This window comes from Lethenteron reissneri, chromosome 54 (genome assembly GCF_015708825.2).
Source record: "Lethenteron reissneri isolate LAM-NWPU_2019-01 chromosome 54, ASM1570882v1, whole genome shotgun sequence".
In the NCBI taxonomy this organism is placed as follows: Eukaryota; Metazoa; Chordata; class Hyperoartia; order Petromyzontiformes; family Petromyzontidae; genus Lethenteron; species Lethenteron reissneri.
In genome coordinates, this window is record NC_083832.1 from 5,833,739 (window position 1) to 5,855,333 (window position 21,595).

Below are 21,595 nucleotides of genomic sequence, written 5' to 3' on the forward strand. Positions count from 1 at the left end.
TCAGCTAAGTTACCATGCGCCACTGATGTTGGCCATGAAAGGGAATTCCATAAAAAGCAATGGTCATGAATCGGAATGACCAGATTCATAGAGCAGCGTGTTAACCACTGCACCACCACTCCATCTCAAGGATTACAGTAATATGTAAAAACAGAAAATCCGAGTTAAACTGTACAATGTAATCGTATTGTGCAAATTTGTTTGCTATAAAAAAGGACCATTGCCCGAAATGGCACCTATTTTTTTACTTTTAAAGCGACAGCATTAGTGACTAAATGTGTTTGAGTTTCTCGTGAAATTGTTTGGCAGTTGGCCACACACGGTAAATTTGCATTATATGCCATGGACATAAAACGCAATCTCTAACCATAGCTGAACATTCAAACAGACAATTTTCATTCTTTGTAAATTATCGTCTGCATGCTTCATTACGGTTTATGTCCGTGCAGACAGCTGTTTAATAATAAACATGCATTTGAGTGAGTTTATACATTTTAAGTGGACGCAACATTTAATCACATTTCCTAGAATTAAATTGAATTTAACTTATATCTCCAAAGAAATATAAAACCCCTGGCATTTGGGCAATGGATGTACCATGTAACTGAAAAAAATATAATAAAAAAATCAGGCTTTTTTATAGTAATAAAATATTTGGAGAATTTGTTTTACTTTCCTCGTTCCGTGGCTTATGCGAATAGCCTGGAAATACCGCCACATCGTAACGTGGCAATTCCGGCACGTCGTAAACACGCGCAAGAGCTGGCATAACATCGTCGTGTTAAACGCAACAATAGGAACTCAATGAGTGCACCAAACCAGCCAGCCTCGTCCACCACACGGCCCGGCATAACTTTTTAATTTGCTGGCTTGCTAAAAGTAGTTTATCTGTATTTGTATTTTAAGTGATTCGTTAATCTTTCCTACACTTTGCACCGCTATCGTGTCTTTTGTATTGTGTTTTTTGTTACATTGTGACGTTCTGCCTCCGCGCCCCTTCTAGACGTCTGTGTAAAAGAGCGTTACGGCTCATCGGATTCCTCCTCCGGTGCCAATAAATATTCCGATAACTGTCGGTGGCTAAACGTCGCTGCCGTCACGTCCACCCCGAGCGCGCGAGGAGGCACACTTACTTTCCCCGCTCGAATTTGCCAACAAGCGGTGTGGTCCCGAGAAAACAAAACAAATATATACATCACTTGATAAGCCACATTAACCCCTCCCTCCGTCCCGCTAGGCACGTGCTCGGCATAGACGCGTTGAAGCGACCTCGGGCCAGAGGTCGCAAACAGGTTTTGATTCCTTACCCGTACCCGTACCCGGCTGCACCAGGCTCGCAAACGGGTACCCGTACCCGGCCGTACCCGTACCCTACCCGGCCGTGTACGGGTAGGGTACGGGTATCGGGTACCTGATTGCGACCTCTGGGATGAAGCCATGTTGCAGGCGCGGGTGGGTTGATTCTAGGAACTTGAATTGTGAGAAGAGACAAGACGTTGGGAAATGAGTGACAAACAGTTACTCACCAGTGACTCACAGCCTACCCGTACCTGGCCGCACCAGGGTCGCAAACGGGTACCCATACCCGGCCGGGTACGGGTAGCCGGGTATCGGATAGGGTACGGGTATCGGGTACCCGGTTGCGACCTCTGCCTCGGGCTGGTTGGCTTCGAGACAGATGATATCATTCCAGCCACTTATCGCTGTCCTTTCCTCCTCGCCACCCTCCCCCCATCGCCCGTTCCTATTTAAAAAAGTGCTCGTAGCCGCGCGTGCAACCAGCGCCGTTCGTCTGAGCCGTGAAAACAATTTAAGAGGTGGGAAGGTCGGCCTAGTAGTAGTAGTTGTTGTTGTTATTGATTGCGCAATATTAGCTGGGATGTGCTTTTTTTTTCATCGGCGCCGCAAATTTATGAAGGTCTGGCGGCTAAATTGTTTAAGCTGAGACGGATGACGCCGTTCCGTGAAATATTTCAAGTTTTTTTTTTTATATTCGTACGTTACATTTATCCTTATTATTGTTATTGAAAAACGAAAGCGCAAATATTTTCGGGGAAAGTTGATTCAGATGATTGATTCTCATTGTTCCACTTTCGCTTTCTTGTTCACCCTCCATTGTTGTTGAAATCCCATTTAATTAAAGACACAGTATTTGGTAGAATGTCTGGGAATTATTTTTTTCAGTTAACTATTAAACACCCTGCCGATACAAATACGTACAGATACATGAGTTGCATTTTTCCGGGAAGCGGTGGTGCAGCCGGTTAAGCCCAATTCGCTAAGAAACTCGACAAACATGAGTTTGACTCCCATCCACGGCTAACAACAGAGGTGAGAGATATCCCAACTTAAGGCCGTAATTATAATATATATTTTGGGTGAACACATCCCCAATATTCAAATATGCTCAAAATGTCCCCCTCAATATATTGCTATAAAATAGATTTCTGTTTATATGATTGTGGTTATGGTTGTACTTTATTAATCCCTAATCTCTGCCATTACATACAATCAAACAAAAATAGGTAAAAAAGAAAAAAACAGAGCAATGTAATGCAATACACTATTAGACATTATTGTAGAACATAAATATAAAGTCCATCCTATGTGTTAGTGATTTAAAATATTCTAGGCAGGAAATGGAAAAAAATTAGTTTTCAAATTTAGATTTTTTTTTTTTATAGCAGGTGACCCCCAGACCCCCTGGAAGATTTGGTCCCCCCCAATCTTGACTCCATGGCTACGGCCTTGCCCGAACTGGTACTGGGCTCCCTCTCTGCTCGTACTGACCGGCGTGGTGAAGTATGGACAACAACCTCTGCCATGAAGCTGTCACGGCGTAGTGGAAGACCAAATCGGGCAGCGGATTGACAAAGCTCTGCATGTCGCTACCATCAAATCTATTCTCAGTTCGAGACTTTCACAACCTTAACATAGCCACTTCCGTGCCCTCGTCGAGAAGGCCGTTCTCCTATCTTACAGTTACATGCTAAGTTCTCACATTAACATCACTAGCCCCACTTCTTTATTAGCCTTGGGCTACACTCATTTCAAACCTTGTAAAAAGTCTGCCTCAGCAGCAGATCATGCTTTCCCACCTGATGACAGATGCTTGTGCTGCGCCCGAAACGTCGTGATTTATTTTATTTTATACCTACGTGACTTTACCGAAAGAACCAAAGAGTATGGATTCCTACAGTCACGAAAACTTCAAATCAAGATTTTACAAATTGTTACAGGTTTTTTTTCGAATAGAACAGCTTCTCAGTGCCACGTCTAGGCCTAGAGTCCAATGCCACCGTCAGTAAACTGATTCCTCAAAACGTGTGTGTGTGTGTGTGCTCTTGGAAGTGAGCGGTAGTGTAGCGGTTAGCGCGCTGCGCTATGAACTCAGAGACACAGGTTCGATTCCCGCTCACGGCCAACACCAGTGACGATTATTTGAACCGGTCCTGGGCCTCCCCTAGGTCAACTCAGCCTGAAACGAGTACCTGTAGCGGTGTGTAAACATCGCCACTGGGGAGACAAAGGCGGTCGGGCGTGGCGCTGGCCACCCACCGACTCGTGTACCGTTCCGGCCTTCATAGGTGCTCGCTAAAAGCACTTGCCCCTACAGTCTGTTAAGGCTATACGGGGGATCTTTGTATTTGTCTTGGAAGGGCTGCTGCCACAGGAACATAGCGGTCAGTGCACCGGACTTGCAATCCAGAGGTGACCCGGCTCGATCGGGACTCCTCGTTGAAGCAATGGGGCACGCTTTCTTAAACACCTCCCCCCATATCCCACACCCCCCGCCAGCCTTTTTTCTCTTAAAAGTGAACACCTGTGATCGGCTAGGCGTACGCGAGGTGGGGTAAAGTGGAAGAGTAGGCCTAAATATACAAAAAAAATATGTAAAATTGTACCAGGTAAGGCTCCACTAAAACTATATAGTCATTTCTCAGAAGCGACATGGCTATCACAAATGATAGCTCAATAAAGTGGATTATCATCTGGAAAATTCGAGCAGCCAATTATTCTAAATGCATGTTGATTTTAAATGCGGAGGGAAAAACCGGAGGACTCGGAGAAAAATCCACGCGACCACGGGGAGAGAGAGAGACACGCAAACTCCAAATATACAGCAGGCGTCAGGGTCGGGATCGAACCCACGACCTCCTGTATACCAGGCAAGGGAGTTAACATCTCTCGCCCTCTAGATCTCCCTCTCATAGAGGCCCTTCCGCCAGCAGTGGCTTGAGCCACGCAATTGCAGGGCTGCGCTTTTACCTTGTTCCTATCGAAGCGATCCCACGCTTGATCGTGAAGCGCATTACGCAAAGCGTGAACTCTTGTTCGGTTCACCACTGCTGTTATCTTGCAACAGCGTCTCCAGTATCGGGTCAGCAAAGTGCAGGGCAGAGTTTATTTTTGAAGTGCCTTCCAAATTCTAGCGGGTGCAGGGATTTTTGTTTTTCAATTCACTCTGCGACCGGTTGCTCATGGACACCCATCGGAGAAATGACCAGTGACGACGATGGATAGTGTGCAGAAGGTTAAAATAAAATAATTGTTAAAGCGCAGCCCTGCAATTTCTCGCTCACGAACACCGCCAGCTGGAAGAGCCTCCACACTCGAGGGTGCTCTTAGGGAACTTCTCACCACGCGTTCTTTTTTTCAATCCTTTATATTAAGTTCGCGTGCTTGCGTGCTTGCTTGCTTGCTTACGACCGTGCAAATCTTTCGGTCGTTTTTAACACACTTCTCGTGATCCAATCGAGCTGACATTTTCCACACAGACTCGTTGTGCGACACAATTAATGTTCGTGAAAAAAAAATTCAAAAATTTTACCAAATTGCTTAATGGTGCAATGCAATCATCTGATCCATAGGTGGCAGCCATCTCAATCCAGAGGACGAGAGGACTCTAGCCGCCACGCATATAAAGGATTTATAGTGAAAAACTTTGTTTTTACGGGTTATACTTGTTTTGGCCTTCTCTTCCAACCCTGGCCAAGATGCCTTGGAAGCGGTGGGGAGCACATACACTTCATCCCGCCACATGTGACCTGCCGATCGACTAACCCGTTTACAATGGTTGGTGGACAGAAGCGGTCGTGATGGGTCGGGGTGGGTGGGGGGGTATTTAAGAAACTGGTTCCATTGTTTCAACATCCGTGCCGGGAGATTGAATCTAACTTCAGATTTGAAGCTTTCGTGACTGCAAGGATTCATACTCTTAGTTCTTTCGGTAAAGTCACGTAGGTAAATCTGGCTGTGACGGTCCCACCTGATGACGGAGACTTGTGTTGCCTCCGAAACGTCGTGATTTTTTAATTTTTATTTTATTTTTATTGATTTTAATTTCATTTTTTACCTACGTGACTTTACCAAAAGAACTAAGAGTATTGAATCTAACTGTTGACCTCGAGATTGAATCCCAGTGTGCTAACCATTGCGCCCAGTCGAATTGTGTTCCCAGTGTCAACGTCAATTTGATACATTCCGATCTCCAGCCCATTGTCCATCCACTGCTGGAGAACGGCCACCCACATCCCGCGATGGTCACGGCGGTTGTTTGACCATACTTCACCATCCACGTCAGTTGCGGGTTAGTGAAAGGTGGGACAGGGGAGGGGGGGTGGTAACAAATGTTATGTATCATTCCCCAGCGATGTCAGCCATGGGCGAGAATCGAATTCAGGTCGCACGGTCCGTATGCATGTTGAATTTCTCTTCGCATCGTACGTAGCCTCCTACCTGAGGCGCGTGGCTATGGACAATAAACTAAACAAAAAAAGGAGTTCTCAAAGATAATTGATTTTGAACCTCGATTTAAAAGTACACAGCTCCCAGTGGCTTCCTAATGTCGGAAGGAAGAGCGTTCCAGACGGCCGCAGAAGCGCATCTCAAAGCACCCGCGCGATGCGGTGACCACCGTGTCTTTGTTCGATGGTTGAGCCAAAAGCTGCCGCTGCTGCGATTATGACCGGAGTTCGCGCGCGATGTTTTGGTGCTGTGCTGCTGGCCTTTGCACCCGCTGGTTGGCCCACCGGCGGTGCTGCTCAACGACAGTTGAAGAGGATTGAATCGCGAACGGATCGGTGACTCTTGGCAGCTATTCTCAATTGTCGTGCTCTATGCAACAGTCACAGATACTATAAGTCTAATCAAGGACAGAGTCAGTGACATCTGCAGCCAATTTAAAACTCAACACGACCGTGCTTTGTTCTCAGAATCTGTTTTTTTTGTATCTGATTTGGCAATCGGAACATAATCTGGTGTTGATCAGGTCACATTCTGAGCCAAGCTTTGTTCAGTCTGTTTACGCCAGTTCGATTATTACTGTTTTTGCTGTGGAAGGGTGCTCGACTTATAATCAGAGGTCAACTCAGCCCATTACCAGCCTCATGCTTGATAAAATAAGTACCACTTTGCGTGGAAATTTCGATTTAAAGCTTTCGTGACTGCAGGGATTCATCTTCTTGGTTCTTTCGGTAGAATGGAAATAATAAGTAATAAAAATAAAACATAATAAAATATTTTATTATGTTTTATTTTTATTATTTTATTAATTAAATATTTTATTATGTTTTCTTTTTATTATTTTATTATTTCCATTCTACGTGACTTTACCGAAAGAACCAAGAAGATTTGCATGGAAAGTCAAGAGTTTTTGGACTGGTTCGCCCAATTGAGGGTGGCCCAAAAGTGAAGATACAATAGGGCTATTTCATTTATTTAAAACACTGGCATTAAAACATTTTAATTGTTTATTCTTTCAGTTAATATTTTATCCATTATCATAATATTTATCCACTTTTATTCTTCCTGTGGGGTGACCTCAAAACCATCGTTTACAAAACTCGATCAAGGGCGCTGAATTAATTGAGACAACGAAATAAAATTAGACACACGTTGCATTAAACAAATTCCGAAATTAATTTCAAAAGAGAATTTCATGCATGCATTCATGTTAATGGATGCCAGTTTGAACATTTGTTAAAGTCAATGAAACAACCCAACGTGATTTCGTAAAATAAATATGAGAAGCCTTTTGTGCCCCGACTTGAATATAACTTGCTGAGAAGCACCAACAGAGATTGGTACACGGATCTGTCGTCATCATCATCAGCCATGGACAATCCACTGCTGGATGAAGGCCACCCCAAAGCCACTACCTCTCGTGATCCTGACATTTTATCGATCCACCCAGCGCCGGCAAGCGAACGGATTCTATCGCTCCATCTCTCAAGCCGGACGTCCTACAGGATGCATTCCGTCCCCTTGGCTGCCACTCTGCTAGTATCCTTCGCCATAGGCCCTCTAGCCGAGACGCGTTTTGTCACGTGGGTCCTGATCCCCTGATTAGTGAAACAGGTCCCGGCTAATTGGTTTTCATTCAACGTTATTTATTATTAAAAAGCCACGCTACGTGACACAAGTGCTTCGCGTTTCTGTGCTACGAATCCGACACGCCCAGTTTGATTTTCGGCCGTAGCTAACAGGCGGAGAGTCGAGTGTTATCCGAACTGGCTGCGGTGCCTCCTATATTGACGTGAACTGACCAGCGTGGTGAAGTATGGTCAAACGTACAACTGCCGTGACCCTACGCTGCATAGGGAGGCCGTCGCCCAGCCAGTGGGTTGACACAGAACCGTGAATCATTTTAATTCAAATTTAATTTCAATCCATCAGGATTGAAATGAACTCAAACAGTGCATCATATTCACTGTGTAAAAAAAAAAACATGGACCGGAGACAGATCAGAATTATATTAATGTTCCCATCTGAAACCACGTGATCGGTAGCGTCACCACCTCCCGACGTTCCGTGGATATAAGAAGAGTTAATATTTCACAATACTAGAAGAGGGGAGAGCTACGTATGAGCGCATTGTCCGGGAGTGGAGCATCGTTACGCAACTGACACAGTGGAACTGTAATGTATTAAAGATTTCCCAGGATCCCAGGAGAATTGCCTCGAAGTAGAGGACATCCTGGGAAAACCAGGGCAGTTGTAAACCGTGGTGATTGTATCCAATTACGAATGAACTACGATCCCCGCTATTTACATACATTTATCAATACGAAAGGGCAGGCGGATTCCCAAAGTATCGTAACCCCCGCGGATCATAACCTCGCGCATTTCTAATTGGAGGGGTCATTGCCGTGCATAGGAGAATGTGTGCCGGGCCCACGATCATGTTCAGTCAAGCGTAGGCCGCTTGCAATCGCCGGGAGGAATTCTCTTCTCGAATGTTCCGGTGGTGGTGGTGGTGGCTGCAGCGTGGTGAATCCAGAGGTGGCCGGGGCATCGTGGCACGCGATAGGCCGAATGAGAATTGGCCCCGGAGGGAGTGACTCGTGTGAAAATAATGAGTTGCATATCAATGTTTAATATTTTTACATTTCCTTGCGAACGAGCTTGCAGACAGATAATCAATTCGCCGTAGCCTTTTGAAAATATTTTATTTCGCTAATTGCAACCCATAAGCAGGAGGGATGGTGTGGGGGGGGGGGAGAAAGAAAAAACAATATTTGAAAAACATAGGAGCCTAAGATCATTTTTGTGGGAAATAATTAAAGCCTTGTTTGCACGTTACATTTTTCAAGGTCCAATTAAATCATACGGTAAAACACACGGCAGAGATTTAGCTGAAAATAATCTTATAGTGCCTTCCCATCAATGAATTGGGGCCCCATGTTCATTGTAAAATAGACCACATTACAGTGAAGCCACCCAAATAAATGAAAGCTCCTTAAATCCACCTCTAACTGTTAGCTATGAGAATGACTTTTGTGCGCTAATAAATTGTGTCATTTTTTTTCCAGCAGAAATTATGCCAACAAAAATTGGCGTTGAGCAGTTCTGTTAGTGGCCGGTGAACACAACTCCACATGCCTCTGGCCGTGATGCTTTCCTGGGTAAACACGTGTAATAGTTACAATAATAAAGAATTGTTTTTGAGATAGCACCCAATGAACCGGGATATCTCAGAGCACTTTACACGTCACCTCAAACATTTTAAAGGGCAGCCCCAGCGTCAGCTACCCCTTGCACAGCACAAGGCAACATGGCCACCAGCCAGTTAGGAGGTAAGGCAGGTGGCGATGACTTCTGTTGCTGCTGTGTGACCCCAAACTGAGTTCCGTAATCTACAAACGCCCCAATCGAGTCGAAATATAAAGTGCATGCCAGCAGCTTGCCCTGCCCGCTGTGTGACCTTGGCCACTGAACAGAATCAGAATCTGTATTTTGTGTATGCGCGTTGAACGTCTTCCTAGCCGCCCATCCTAAATTATCCTGGAGAACATAAAATCCGATGAGTTACGAAGCTCGTCGTTCACAAACGCTCGCCGCCCTCTGCCCGCCCGCCCCCGTGCGCAGATCCCGCAGATCAGCTACGCGTCGACGGCGCCCGAGCTGAGCGACAACAACCGCTACGACTACTTCTCGCGCGTCGTGCCGCCCGACTCCTACCAAGCGCAGACCATGGTCGACGTGGTGAAGGCGCTGGGCTGGAACTACGTGTCGACGCTTGCCTCCGAGGGCAACTACGGCGAGAGCGGTGTCGAGGCGTTCATCCACTCGTCACGCGAGACGGGTGAGAGGCAATCCCGCACCCTCCACCCCTGGGCCGAGTTGTCATCTGTCGCGGTCTCGCAATGAAATGAAGCACCCAGCGGCTAGGAGCGAGTTTGTTCTCATCGTCGCTGCATCTAAAACTAAACTACGAACACGTTTTTTTTTACTTGCAGTTTATCAGCTAAGGCACCAATGAGCTACGGAGGCACATTTTTTTTCAGGAGCCACCTGGCCATCACACATGCTAGCTCAAGGAAGCGGCTTATCATCGCTTGGAAATGTGTCGCGGTAGCCAAATACTCGAACACGTGGGTTGATTGTCAACGCGGAGGGAAAAACAGAAAGGACCCGGAGAAAAAATCCACGTCACCACCAAGGCAAGAGAAAATCGTGCAAACTCCAAATTTTCAGGCGTCAGGGTCCGGGATCGAATACATAACCTCCTGCATAGCAGGCAAGGGAGTTAACATCTCCGCCACCACAGCACACAACGTGAAGCCTGAGATAGGTCACGTGGCTTTAGTTAAAATTTAGTGGCAAACGTTGATATCTTTAACAGTCTTGCCACTCGGCCGGAAATGCCACGCACTTTACAAACTTGTTAATGATTTTATGCGGCTCGATTTATCGATAGAATTCTGACGGGTAAAGATGTTCACCGGTGCGAGCTTCAGACTTCTTAATACTGAGTTCAACACCCAGTACTCAAAATTGCTTAAATTGAAGTTACTTAATGTGTTATGTAAGTATATTGAACTTATTTCATACTGTACGTAGCCAACCGTGCTAATTGTAGGTGCAATTATTTATCCAGCAATATAATCATAATAGTACTATGATTATCACTTATTTATCCAGCAATATAATCATAATAGTACTGTGATTATCACTTATTTATCCAGGAAAAGCCATGCTGAGTCCAAGGACTATTTTTCAATCGGGTCCTGCGGTTATTTAAAAAATAAAATGTATTCAGCCAATTAGCGATAAGTATGATTGCGCAAGGAGGCAACACTTGATCCAGATGGAGATTATCCCACTTGCTGCACTGCCCTTCTCTGGCGAGCCAGAGTATGGCGCCATGTGCGTTATGCGTTGTATACATCGTCACAATGAGAAGACATAATGACAGACTTTACTTGAGCAAAGTGCACTTGAATAACCATTCAAGCAATCTTCATTTAAGCAATCTGAAATCTGATATTCTTCCAGAATCGTCGGAATTATGTCACGGAAAACCCCACGGTTCAATGCTTGTTCAGAATCGGCCATCCAGAATGCACTGCCGTCATTCGTTCACCAGTGGTCAGTCGCCTTCTCGTCACTCTTCTCTCGCTGCAATGGTTTTCATTTCAGTGCACTTCACTCATTGATTCCTCGGCCCATGTTGAGGTCGCAGTCTATCAGACTGACTGTGTCGTCTGATCCACACTGTATTCAACCACCACCACCACCGTGAAACTGCAGGTCACAACTCACCCACTCAGTCACTCGCCCACGCACTCACTCACTCACCCATACACCCACCTGCTTACTCACCCACCCAATCACGCACCTACTCTCACTCAGTCGTCCACTCAACAACTCACTCACTCATTCACCCACCTGCTCACTCACCCACTCGCTCACTCACCCACTCATTCACTCACCCAGGCACGCACTCACTCACCCATCCACCCACCTGCTCACTCACCCACCCAATCACGGACCTACTCTATCTCAGCCGTCCACTCACTCACTCATTCATCCAGCCACTCACTGACCCACTCACCCATTCACCCACATTCTCACTCCCGCACTCACTCACTCACATACCCACTCACCCATTCACTCACCTCAATGACACACTCACTCACTCGCTCACCCAGCCACTCACTGACTCACCTACCCATTCACCCATTCACCCACCTCACTCAACAACAACCGCCATTCACTAAGTGGCGGTGACGTCACCACGACGCTTGTGCCAGGCCATATGGACCTTGACGTCACCCACCTCACTCACCCACTCACTCACCCACTCACTCATCCACCCATTCACAGTCACTCACCCACTCACTTACTCACCCACCCACCCACTAACCCTCCACACTGCAGTTCACAACTCTTCTCTTTCCGATTCTTCACTCGTACTACTCGACAATCAAATTCCATGCCATCGCCTCCTTTCCCAGATTCTTATAAATATACCTTCATGAATTCAAGACACGTGTTGGCACTTATCTGCTGCAACTTTAATGAGCGCCGTTTCGTTGCAATCTGCTTGGTATTTTTGGCCTCGGGGCCCTGTGTAAAAAAAAAAAAAAATCACGTGATGTAAGAATGCCAAAATCACTTGAAATCAAATCGATGTGTTCCCTTGAAGGCGGGAACTTTAAAGGGTGTTCTTGCGAAAGTTAGCTCGCGCACATTACGCACCCCAAATCAAACTTTGATTGGTTTGAATCACCTTAGGAGCGCCCCACCACCTCCAATGCGGGAGACAATCACAGTAAGTGAAGTCAAGGGTCCGAGTGACATTTGTCCTGATTTTCCTGTAAAAATATTAAATCTCAACCACCTAACAACAAAGCAGTGCACACTCAAATGTCAACCTTCTTATTGATAAAAACAAAAATTTGGGGCTTTAACATAGCATGTACCCGGAAGTTATGACGTGGCTAATTATTTTATAGGCAAATAGCTGTTTGTTTTCTTTCACACTTGCTTGGTCCCACACTCTATCCACGTAGATGCCACGGGTTCTTCCCAACTCGCCATAGCTGACTTTAAACGGCTCTGTTGGCGCAGAATCTCCAATCGAGGGAACTCTGGACAGCTCCCTCCTCGTTCTCTATTGGCCTAGCCCAGGGGTCGGCAACAAAAATAACAAGAAGAGCCATTTCTTTCCAATTCGGTACAAAATTCAGTATTTCAAGAGCCGCAATGCATCTGAGTACATACTGTACATACGTACATATCGTCAAGAAGCAGCCTGTAAAGAGCCGCATGCGGCTCCGGAGCCGTAGGTTGCCGACCCCTGGCCTAGCCATTCAATTTTGTACCCACACTTTACCCATCACGTGCAACCTGCCGATCAACTATCTGTGGTGCTCCCAGTTACGCTGCTCGGTGGACAGAGGTGGGGTGCTTGGGGAGCTAAGAAACCTGTCCCGCTGTTTGTTTGTATGTCTGTTGAACTTATGCGCACTTTGAAATCTAGATTGAGAACCCATTTCCTTCGAACTGCTTTTGTGTATTTAGTTTGCCGTCCTGCTCACGCACCTCCGATCAGCGTGGTTGGCTACGTAGGTATGAAACAACATCAACATATACGTACATACGCACGTAGCCAACCGTGCCAATCGGAGGTGCCGCGCCAGGAGATCGAAATCGAACCGGCGACCTCCGGATCACAAGCGCAGCGTGCAAACCTTTACACCGTGTTCTTTGGAACTTTCGGTAAAGTCATGTCGATAAAAAAAATGTATGTAGATAAAACATAAAAACTACGACGTTTCCTTCACAACACAAGCGATCGTCATCAGGAGGAAAAAGGGGGGAAGGCCACTGAAGGAAAATTATTTTAAAGGTTTAAAACCCTTGCGAGCCTACTGGCTATCAACAAAGATTTGTTCATGAAGCCGTCTATATATATATAGACACACACATAGACACAATTTGGACACAATTTAGACACAATTAGACAACATTTCAACCAAGAGGATGGGTACAAACTCAGCAATCATTGGAAGAACGTCATCAACCACTTTAAAGTCATAACTGGTTGTGATGTTGTTAATTGGTTTTTTACCCTTCTATCTGGCAACAAAACTGACACCTTTTTTTACAAGGAGTCATGTTTGCATAGACCACAATACCTGCAGCCATAATGCAAACAAAAAACATAACTCTGATAATTGTTACAAGATAGAAGGGTAAAAAACTTATCATATTTGTTTCTGGCAGAGGTTCCAATGGTGTAAATACTTACCCCGAGCTCTCATACTCTGATGGTGCATTGTCTTTGAGTTTTGCGCCTTTTGGCGTCATCTGGTCCAACCCATGTGAGACTAGGCTCTAAGGAAAGCTGTCTCGGGTGTAGACCAATCAACTTCAAGGACAGTGCATATATTATCAGAGTTATGTTTTTTGTTTGCATTACGGCTGCAGGTATGGTGGTCTATGCAAACATGACTCCTTGTAAAAAGGTGTCATATTTCGATTTAAAGCTTTCGTGACTGCAGGGATTCATCTTCTTGGTTCTTTCGGTAAAGTCACGTAGTAGGGAAGTAATAAAATAATAAAAATAAAACATAATAAAACAATTATCACGACGTTTTGGCCACAACGCAAGCAGCCGTCCTCAGGTGAAGAACATGCCTGTCGATAAGACGTCGTGAGAATTGTTTTATTATGTTTTATTTTTATTATTGTATTACTTCCCTACTACGTGACTTTAACGAAAGAACCAAGAAGAAAAAAAGGTGTCAGTTTTGTTGCCAGATAGAAGAGTAAAAAAAAACAATTATCATATTTTTTACTGGCAAATGAGGTTCCAATGGTGGTTGTGATGTTCCTTTCTTGTCACCATCCGAGTCTTTCTTAGAACTTATCGAGGCTCACAATGATGCTCTCTGACCACGGGGTACTTGTGCCCCGTCCACTTCGTTCTGATACCAGGACGCTTGTGCCACACCCATTTTTAAACCTTTAAAATATTTGCCTTCAGTGGCCTTCCCCCCTTTTTCCTCCTGATGACAATTGCTAGTGTTGTGCTCGAAACGTCGTAGTTTTTATTTACATCTATTTTTTCTATCTACGTGACTTTACCGTAAAGATCCAAAGAATATGAATTCCTGCAGTCACGAACGTTCTAAGTCAAAACTTTATACCGTGGCTAACTTAACTTGCCATACGTACTACCCGAGGCTGGATGACGACCTCCTTCACACAATTCCAGTCACAGAGGGATTGCTTGACCATAGTTCACCACGCTAATTGGTGCGGGTAAATGAAGGGGCTTGCACTGGACGTGGGAGAAGTCAGATATCGTTGGCTCGGTGCGCTAACCGTCATACCGCTGCTACAGCCGCCCACCCCCAAGTCTGCTTACAAAGCACGCGGTCGCACCGTTAACAGGCGAGTCGGCTCGTGGAGGTACAATCGCAAGGAAATGCTCCCGTCGATTTAGCGTTTTCACCAGGAACGTGCGTACGGGCACGTGCGATACAATGGACGTCGAGAGGGTAATGATTATTATTATTATTATTATTCTGATCTTAGATGTGATTTTATAATTACCGTTCATGAGTGCGAGCCTGTTACTCAAAATCCTTTTCATATTGCTCTTCGTGAGTTTGTATGGGGTTGTTTTTATTATCACGCGAGAGAATGTCATAATTACCAGCGTGGCCGTTGATGAACGTGTTGGTAATCTCCGCGTATGCGGCGATCCCCGTGATGGTCATTGTTTTTTTTTTACAAAACAACAAAGATACCCAATTTGTCTGCATTGACAAAAATCAGAGGCATACAACGGCAAATCAATGAACACGGCCAAACGTGATGATCACCACGAGGCACGCTATTCACCCTCTGGTTTTAATGAGATGCAGTCCTCACATTGCTGGCTGAGCTTACTGCTGACGGAAGGGAGTCCAGTAGAGAGAGCCCCTCCAGAGCGTATTGGGCCTTTTCTTCGATGCTAGCCCGACTTCTTTGAAGATGTGGGAGTTACGTATGTAGGTTTAACTTCTTCCGCACCGTACGTAGACAACCATGCAAATTGGAGGTGCGGGGGAAAGGACAACAAACGAAACACAAACGCAATTCTAAACAAATGAGGTTTCAAATCTCGATTTAAAAGTGCATAGCTCCCAGTTGCTTCCTAATATCGGAAGGAATAGCGATGCAGTGGCCGTCTTTGTTCAATGGCGAGCCAATAGACGTTACTGCGAGGATGACCATCGTTGTTTATGCTCCTTGACAAGGACAGCAATGGTATTGTGGTTCATTTGTGGCGAGCACTTTTACCGCTATCACGCGCCGCTTACCTATCGACCACCTGCGGCTGTGTGCCTTGTCATGCAGCCCGGATGGACAGAGGCGGGTGGATTTTAATGGTTTCATCTGCCACGCGGGGAGATGGAACTTGTGACCTGTGCTGACCTCTGCTGACCATTACGCCGTGGAAGGACGTAAACACGTTCCAATTTATTTGAATGAAAGTTATTTGGAGAGGAGGGGGGGGAGGGGAATATCTCCAGGGCAGGTAAATATGTAGATATCCTTTCACAATAATTTACAAAAACGCACCCTACTCGCAGACAGGATACAAATGATCACGCCGTTTGTGATTTTGCGGAATAATGCCACTGTTGACACGTGAATATGAGATTACGTCTTTAAGGGTCGAGTAAGCTGCGGGTGATGGATTCCATCTCATCGTCACAGAGGGCTGCAATGAGGAGGCCGCTGCGAGGCAACAACGAGCAGGTCACGGTGCCGCCTCCAGTTGCGTTGACGTTGAAGAGAAACTGTTTCTATTCTGGGGGTAAAAATAATAACAATTGAAGCTGTTTTTTATTTAACCAGGTAAGGCCCCCACTGTGCTATGTAGTAGTGCTTTTTCAGGAGCGACCTGGCTATCAACAATGATAGCTCAAACGGAGTGGCGTGTCATCGAGTGGAAATGTAGAGCAGCCAAATGCTCTGAACGCGTGACGTTGATTCTAAATGTGGAAGGAAAACCCGGAGGACCCGGAGGAAAAATCCACGCGACCACGGGGAGAGAGAACGCAAACTCCAAATATACAGCAGACGTCAGGGTCGGGATTGAACCCACGACTTCCTCTATACCAGGCGAGGTGGTTAACATCTCAACACCGACCATTGGATTGCAAGTCCAGTGTACTCACCATTATTGTCAAATGCAGTGGCAGCATCTCCTGGCACGGCAGTTGAAACAACGTTGCAAGGTTCTTAAATGAACCCCCCCCCCACCCCCCCACCGCTGTGTACATGGGTACGCTATAAATTTTGACTTAAAACTTTCGTGACTGCAGGAATTCATATTATTTGGTTATTTTGGTAAAGTCGCGTAGATAGAAAAACGTCGTAATTTTTGTTTTTATTTTAATTATAATTTTATTATTTTTATTAACTTTTTTTTATCTAAATTAATTTACCGAAATAACCAAAGAATATGGTCTTATTGACAGGTCACGTGGATTGGGACGTGAAACATTAAACAATGACGAAGATGTGGATATTCCCACCTCTGCTATGATCACCTTTGAATTGTAGACCAATTCTCCTCTCCCTGGAGCTCCCTCCAGGAGAGGTCCTGCCACCTCCAGCAGCTGCGTGAGCAAGCAGTTGCAGGGCTGCGCCTCAGCATTTGAGTAATTTACAGCCGTTTGTCGACATTCACGACACGCGGTTTTTATCGGCCGGTCATTACAAACGTTTTGGATTTTTCCCAGCGATCATCAACATCGCTACCCAGAGCAGAGAACGTGGTTTTATACTCTTAGGTTTTTTCGGTAAAGTCATGTAGGTAAAAAAATAAAATAATAAAAGTAAAATAAAAATATTTTATTTTTTAACCTACGTGACTTTACCGAAAAAAACCTAAGAGTATGATTCCTTGCAGTCACGAAAGCTTCAAATCAAGAACGTGGTTATAGTCCGACAGCAGTGAGTGTGGTGCCCTCCTCCACCGCTAGATTCTGTTCTGTGCTATCCACGAACCATGCAACGATGCGACTCCATCAAGAATTGGGGGGGGGGGGGGGGGTAAATTCCATTCAAGAATCGCTGATTTTTTGTTATTCATTTTTATTTTAACATGTGCTGAGCGTCTGTCCTGTGCGGGGATCACGTGCAACGGTAACAACAAATACAAAATAACAAGTCGTAATTTACACTTGTAAGGGGCATTTCATCCAAAGATCCCAATGTGCCACCGCGTATGGAAAGCAGGGATGTAAGACAGAGCTGACACCGTATACGACTGCAACTGTAATGACTCCCCACCCTTTGTCAATCCGCTGCTGCGTGAATGCCTGCCCATGCCGTGTCCATCGAGCGCCGTCGTGTGACCATACGTCACGTTTTTTATATTCTAAGGTCACAGCACGCTTGCTGTATCAAGCAAATGAGAGATTCCAAGAGATACTACCCCGTATATATATACTGTTTGAGGGGGGGTGGGCTAGGACAGGCCCCCTTTTTTAAATCCTTATATTAAGTTCGCTTGCGTGCTTGCTTGCTTGCTTACGACCGTGCAAACGTTTCGGTCGTTTTTTAACCCACTTCTCGTGATCCAATCGAGCTGACATTTTCCACACAGACTCGTTGTGCGAGACAATTAATGTTCGTGAAATTTTTTTTCCAAAATTTTACACTGTTTAGGGAAAACTAATTAAATATTTAATTACCAATTGTTTAATACTGCAGACAATCATCTGACCCATAGGTGGCAGCCATCTCAAGCCAGAGGACGAGAGGACTCTAGCCGCCACGCATATAAAGGATTTAGAGTGAAAAACTTTGTTTTTACGGGTTATACTTATTTATTATTATGGTAAGGTGTGGCTTGAGACTACGGCTAGTCTACATAACAATAACAATACTTCACCGCGCTAGTGGTGGTGGAGGTGGGGGCGGGGGGAGGACCCAGGACCGGTTCACAAATCGCTCGCAAATCGATGTTAGCCGTGGCCAGGAATCGAACTCGGTCTGCCAGGTTCACGGCGCGCAGGACTAATCACTGCGTCTCCACTCTACCCGCTTAGCCGCCGATGCAGAATGAGCTTCCTAGCTCAAATGGCCCTCTCGCCCCGGAAACAAAAAAAAACTGACTGACTGGTTGACTTTAATCAGCGTCAATTAACTGGTTAAATTAACATGAATAGCAATGGCCCTCGCCTCCTTAGGGACCGCACCACTATTAAAGCCGGCTTGCTTTCATGTCAACCCATGCCTTGCGCTGTGATGTGCTTACCATTAAGCGGCGGTGTCTCGTGTAGTGGCTCTATTGATATATACTAAAATGTGTCAATTTGCTGCCGAGGACCGAGACACAAGGACAAAGATCTGAAATGTGACCTCAACAGAGTGCCTGCGAACAGACCGTGCTGTCAGCGAGCACCTATTAAGGCCGGCACGGCACACGAGCAGAGTGGTGTGGCCAGCGATATGCTCGGGACATTCTGTCCGCGACTGCGAATTCAAGGCTGTGCCGACTCGCTGGGAGGCCCAGGACTGACCCCAGACAACACTCATCACTGACCTTGCCTACCATTCGCTACTAAGTGGCAACGATGTTGTCGCGTCAATGGTGAGCCCGACTAGGTGTACTTTGGGATGACGGAGGCGCTGAGAGTCTGTTAATCCGAGTCTGATAATCCGATGTCATGAGAGCAAGGCCGTAATTTTAATATATATTGTGGGGGGGGGGGGGGGCACACCCCCCCCCCACAATATTCAAATATGCTCAAAATGTCCCCCCCCAATATATTGCAATACAATAGATTTCTGTTATATGCTTGCGGTTATGGTTGTTACATACAATGAAACAAGAAAAGGTAACAAGAAAAAACAGAGCAACGTAATACAATACACTATTAGACATTATTGTCAAAAAAATTAAATCCTATGTGTTAGTGAATTTTAAATATTTTATGCAGGAAATGGCAGGAAATGCGTTTTCAAATTATTTTTTTTCTGTGGGGGGGGGGGGGACCCCCAGACCGCCTAGAAGATTTGGTCCCCCTCAATGTTGACTGCATGGCTACGGCCTTGCATGAGAGAGGCGTGAGTGCTGAGAGTCACGGCACACGGCCTGACCAAGGAGCTCTACTCTCGGAGAGGCGAGCAACTCCCAATTGGTTTGCGAGATAAAATTCTGATCATGGAGTTCCCCAACCCATCATCATCTCTGGGGGTTGATAAATAAGAGTACCACTTTGTTTGGAATTCAACAGCGGCTGTTTATTGAATTAGACTCTCCCCTGCCATAGTAATATGGAATGTCCACCGCTGGCTGGGAGGCTGTAAAGAGGAGATGGGCACTGACTGCCTTGATGCAAGATGAATGGGCACACAGAAAAAATTGAAGATCCTCCATATAGCCTCAACAGACTGTTGGGGCAAGTGCTGTTAGCAAGCAGCACCTATGAAGGCTGACACGGTACATGATGAGGTGGGTGGCCAGCACCACGCCCGGTCGCCTTTATCTCTCAAGTGGCGATGTTTACACACCGCACTAGGTACTCATTTGAGGCTCAGTTGACCTCGGGGAGGCCCAGGACTGGTTCAAAATAATCGTCACCGGTCGCCGGCTTCGTAGCGTAGCACACTAACCACTGCGCCGCCTCTCCCCACAATCCAGCACGCACAACAATGCTGGGTGCTCGAACTGAAACAGGCCCAGGATCGGTTTATATCACAATCATCACTGGTGTTGGCCGTGAGCAGGAATCGAACTCGAGTCGCCGGGTTTGTGGTGCAGCGCGCCAACCACTACACTACCGCTCCCCATAAATTTAGCACTCACGCACGCACACCATGAAGGGAACATTTAATGGCTTGCATTAGGGCATAATCGAGCGAAATGCCCCAGCGCTCGATGTATGCACATTTGTGGAGGGGGTTGACTGCCGGTCAGCACAAGTAGATATTTAGTTCGGATTAAAGGGCTCGTGGATTACGCAGAGGCCGCCGAATTTATCCAAGCGACGAAGCCTCACCACGTGCCTCTGCGGAGCGAAATGCGAACACCGTCTCCACCGCTGGAACCCACGTGAATCTGAGGGGCGTTCGTGGAGGGGCTCCACAAAATCGTGCTGATGATAAATTGCACGCGTGAAAGCAAGGCCGTCGACGCTTTTGTGGTCAACACTCCGTAACGGGCTCACGGCTCTTTTACGCTTGGACAAATCCATGATGTTATCGCGGTTTTGCACGAGCACGGGCCCCGCAGACCTACGAGCGCAAGGCAGGCAAGCTTCAGGGAAGTGAGGACAAATGGGTCCGGCAGATAAGAACTAAAACGTCACTTGACATCGAGCGGGATTATAGGAGATCGTGGGGGACGGCTGGTGGAGTGGAGGTGGAAGGGGCGGTTGAAGTGGGAGGGTTTGGTGAAGAGATGGCAGGAAGGAATTCCAAAAGACAGTGACAGAAAGTTCTAGATTTGAAGCTTTCGTGACTGCAAGGATTCATATTCTTAGGTTTTTTCGGTAAAGTCACGTAGGTAAAAACATAAAAATTAATAAAAGTAAAATAAATAAAAAATCCACCTGAAGACGGAGGCTTGTGTTGCCTCCAAAACGTCGTGATTTCTTATTTTATTTAACTTTTATAAATTTTAATGTTTTTACCTACGTGACTTTACCGAAAAAACCTAAGAAAAAGCGACAGAGAGCCCTGCCGATGGAAGAGCCAACAGGCGCTGTTGTTGCGGAGTCGTTCAGCGAGGTTTGGGAGACTACAGCGTTGTGCGGGGGACTCTAAAACCGAGCAGGACGCGGAGCCGAGGAGGAGAGAGGAGAGGAGTGCCGTGTGCCTGCAGTGCCGTGGTGCTGGGTTGAGGGGCGCAGTGCAGGGGAGGGGCAGGAGCAGCCAACCCGGTGGAGGTATCAAGGAGTGAAGTGTCCTGAGACAATGGCTGCAGTAGTCGTCGTAGTTAGGAGCAATGCACTAGTAGTGATATAGTAGACTGAACAAGAGTGAGATGTATATTATTGGTTCTTTCGGTAAAGTCACGTAGAAGGGAAATAATAAAGTAATAGAAATATAAAACAAATAAAATTCTCACGACGTTTCGACTGTTTTATGTTAATATTATTTTATTATTTTCCTTCTTCGTGACTTTACCGAAAGAACCAAGAATATGAATCCCTGCAGTCACGAAAGCTTTAAATCAAAATTTAAGAGTGAGATGGTGACTGGAGTTGAAATAACGAGTGTAGGAGCATCCAATGGCATTGCTTGTCTTTTGTACGTCTCATTAGGAGCACTGTTAAACGATTCAATCTCC

At 45.9% G+C, this 21,595-nt stretch overlaps 1 protein-coding gene across 1 annotated transcript in view; it reads left to right on the forward strand.

The window, feature by feature from the left end:
• Positions 1 to 21,595, forward strand: part of LOC133356572 (metabotropic glutamate receptor 8-like) — a 172,114-nt gene that overhangs the window by 87,194 nt on the left and 63,325 nt on the right. The window contains exon 3 of the mRNA XM_061574159.1: positions 9,370 to 9,586. Coding sequence (XP_061430143.1) covers positions 9,370 to 9,586 — 217 coding nt within the window. The remainder of the gene's footprint in view (positions 1 to 9,369; positions 9,587 to 21,595) is intronic.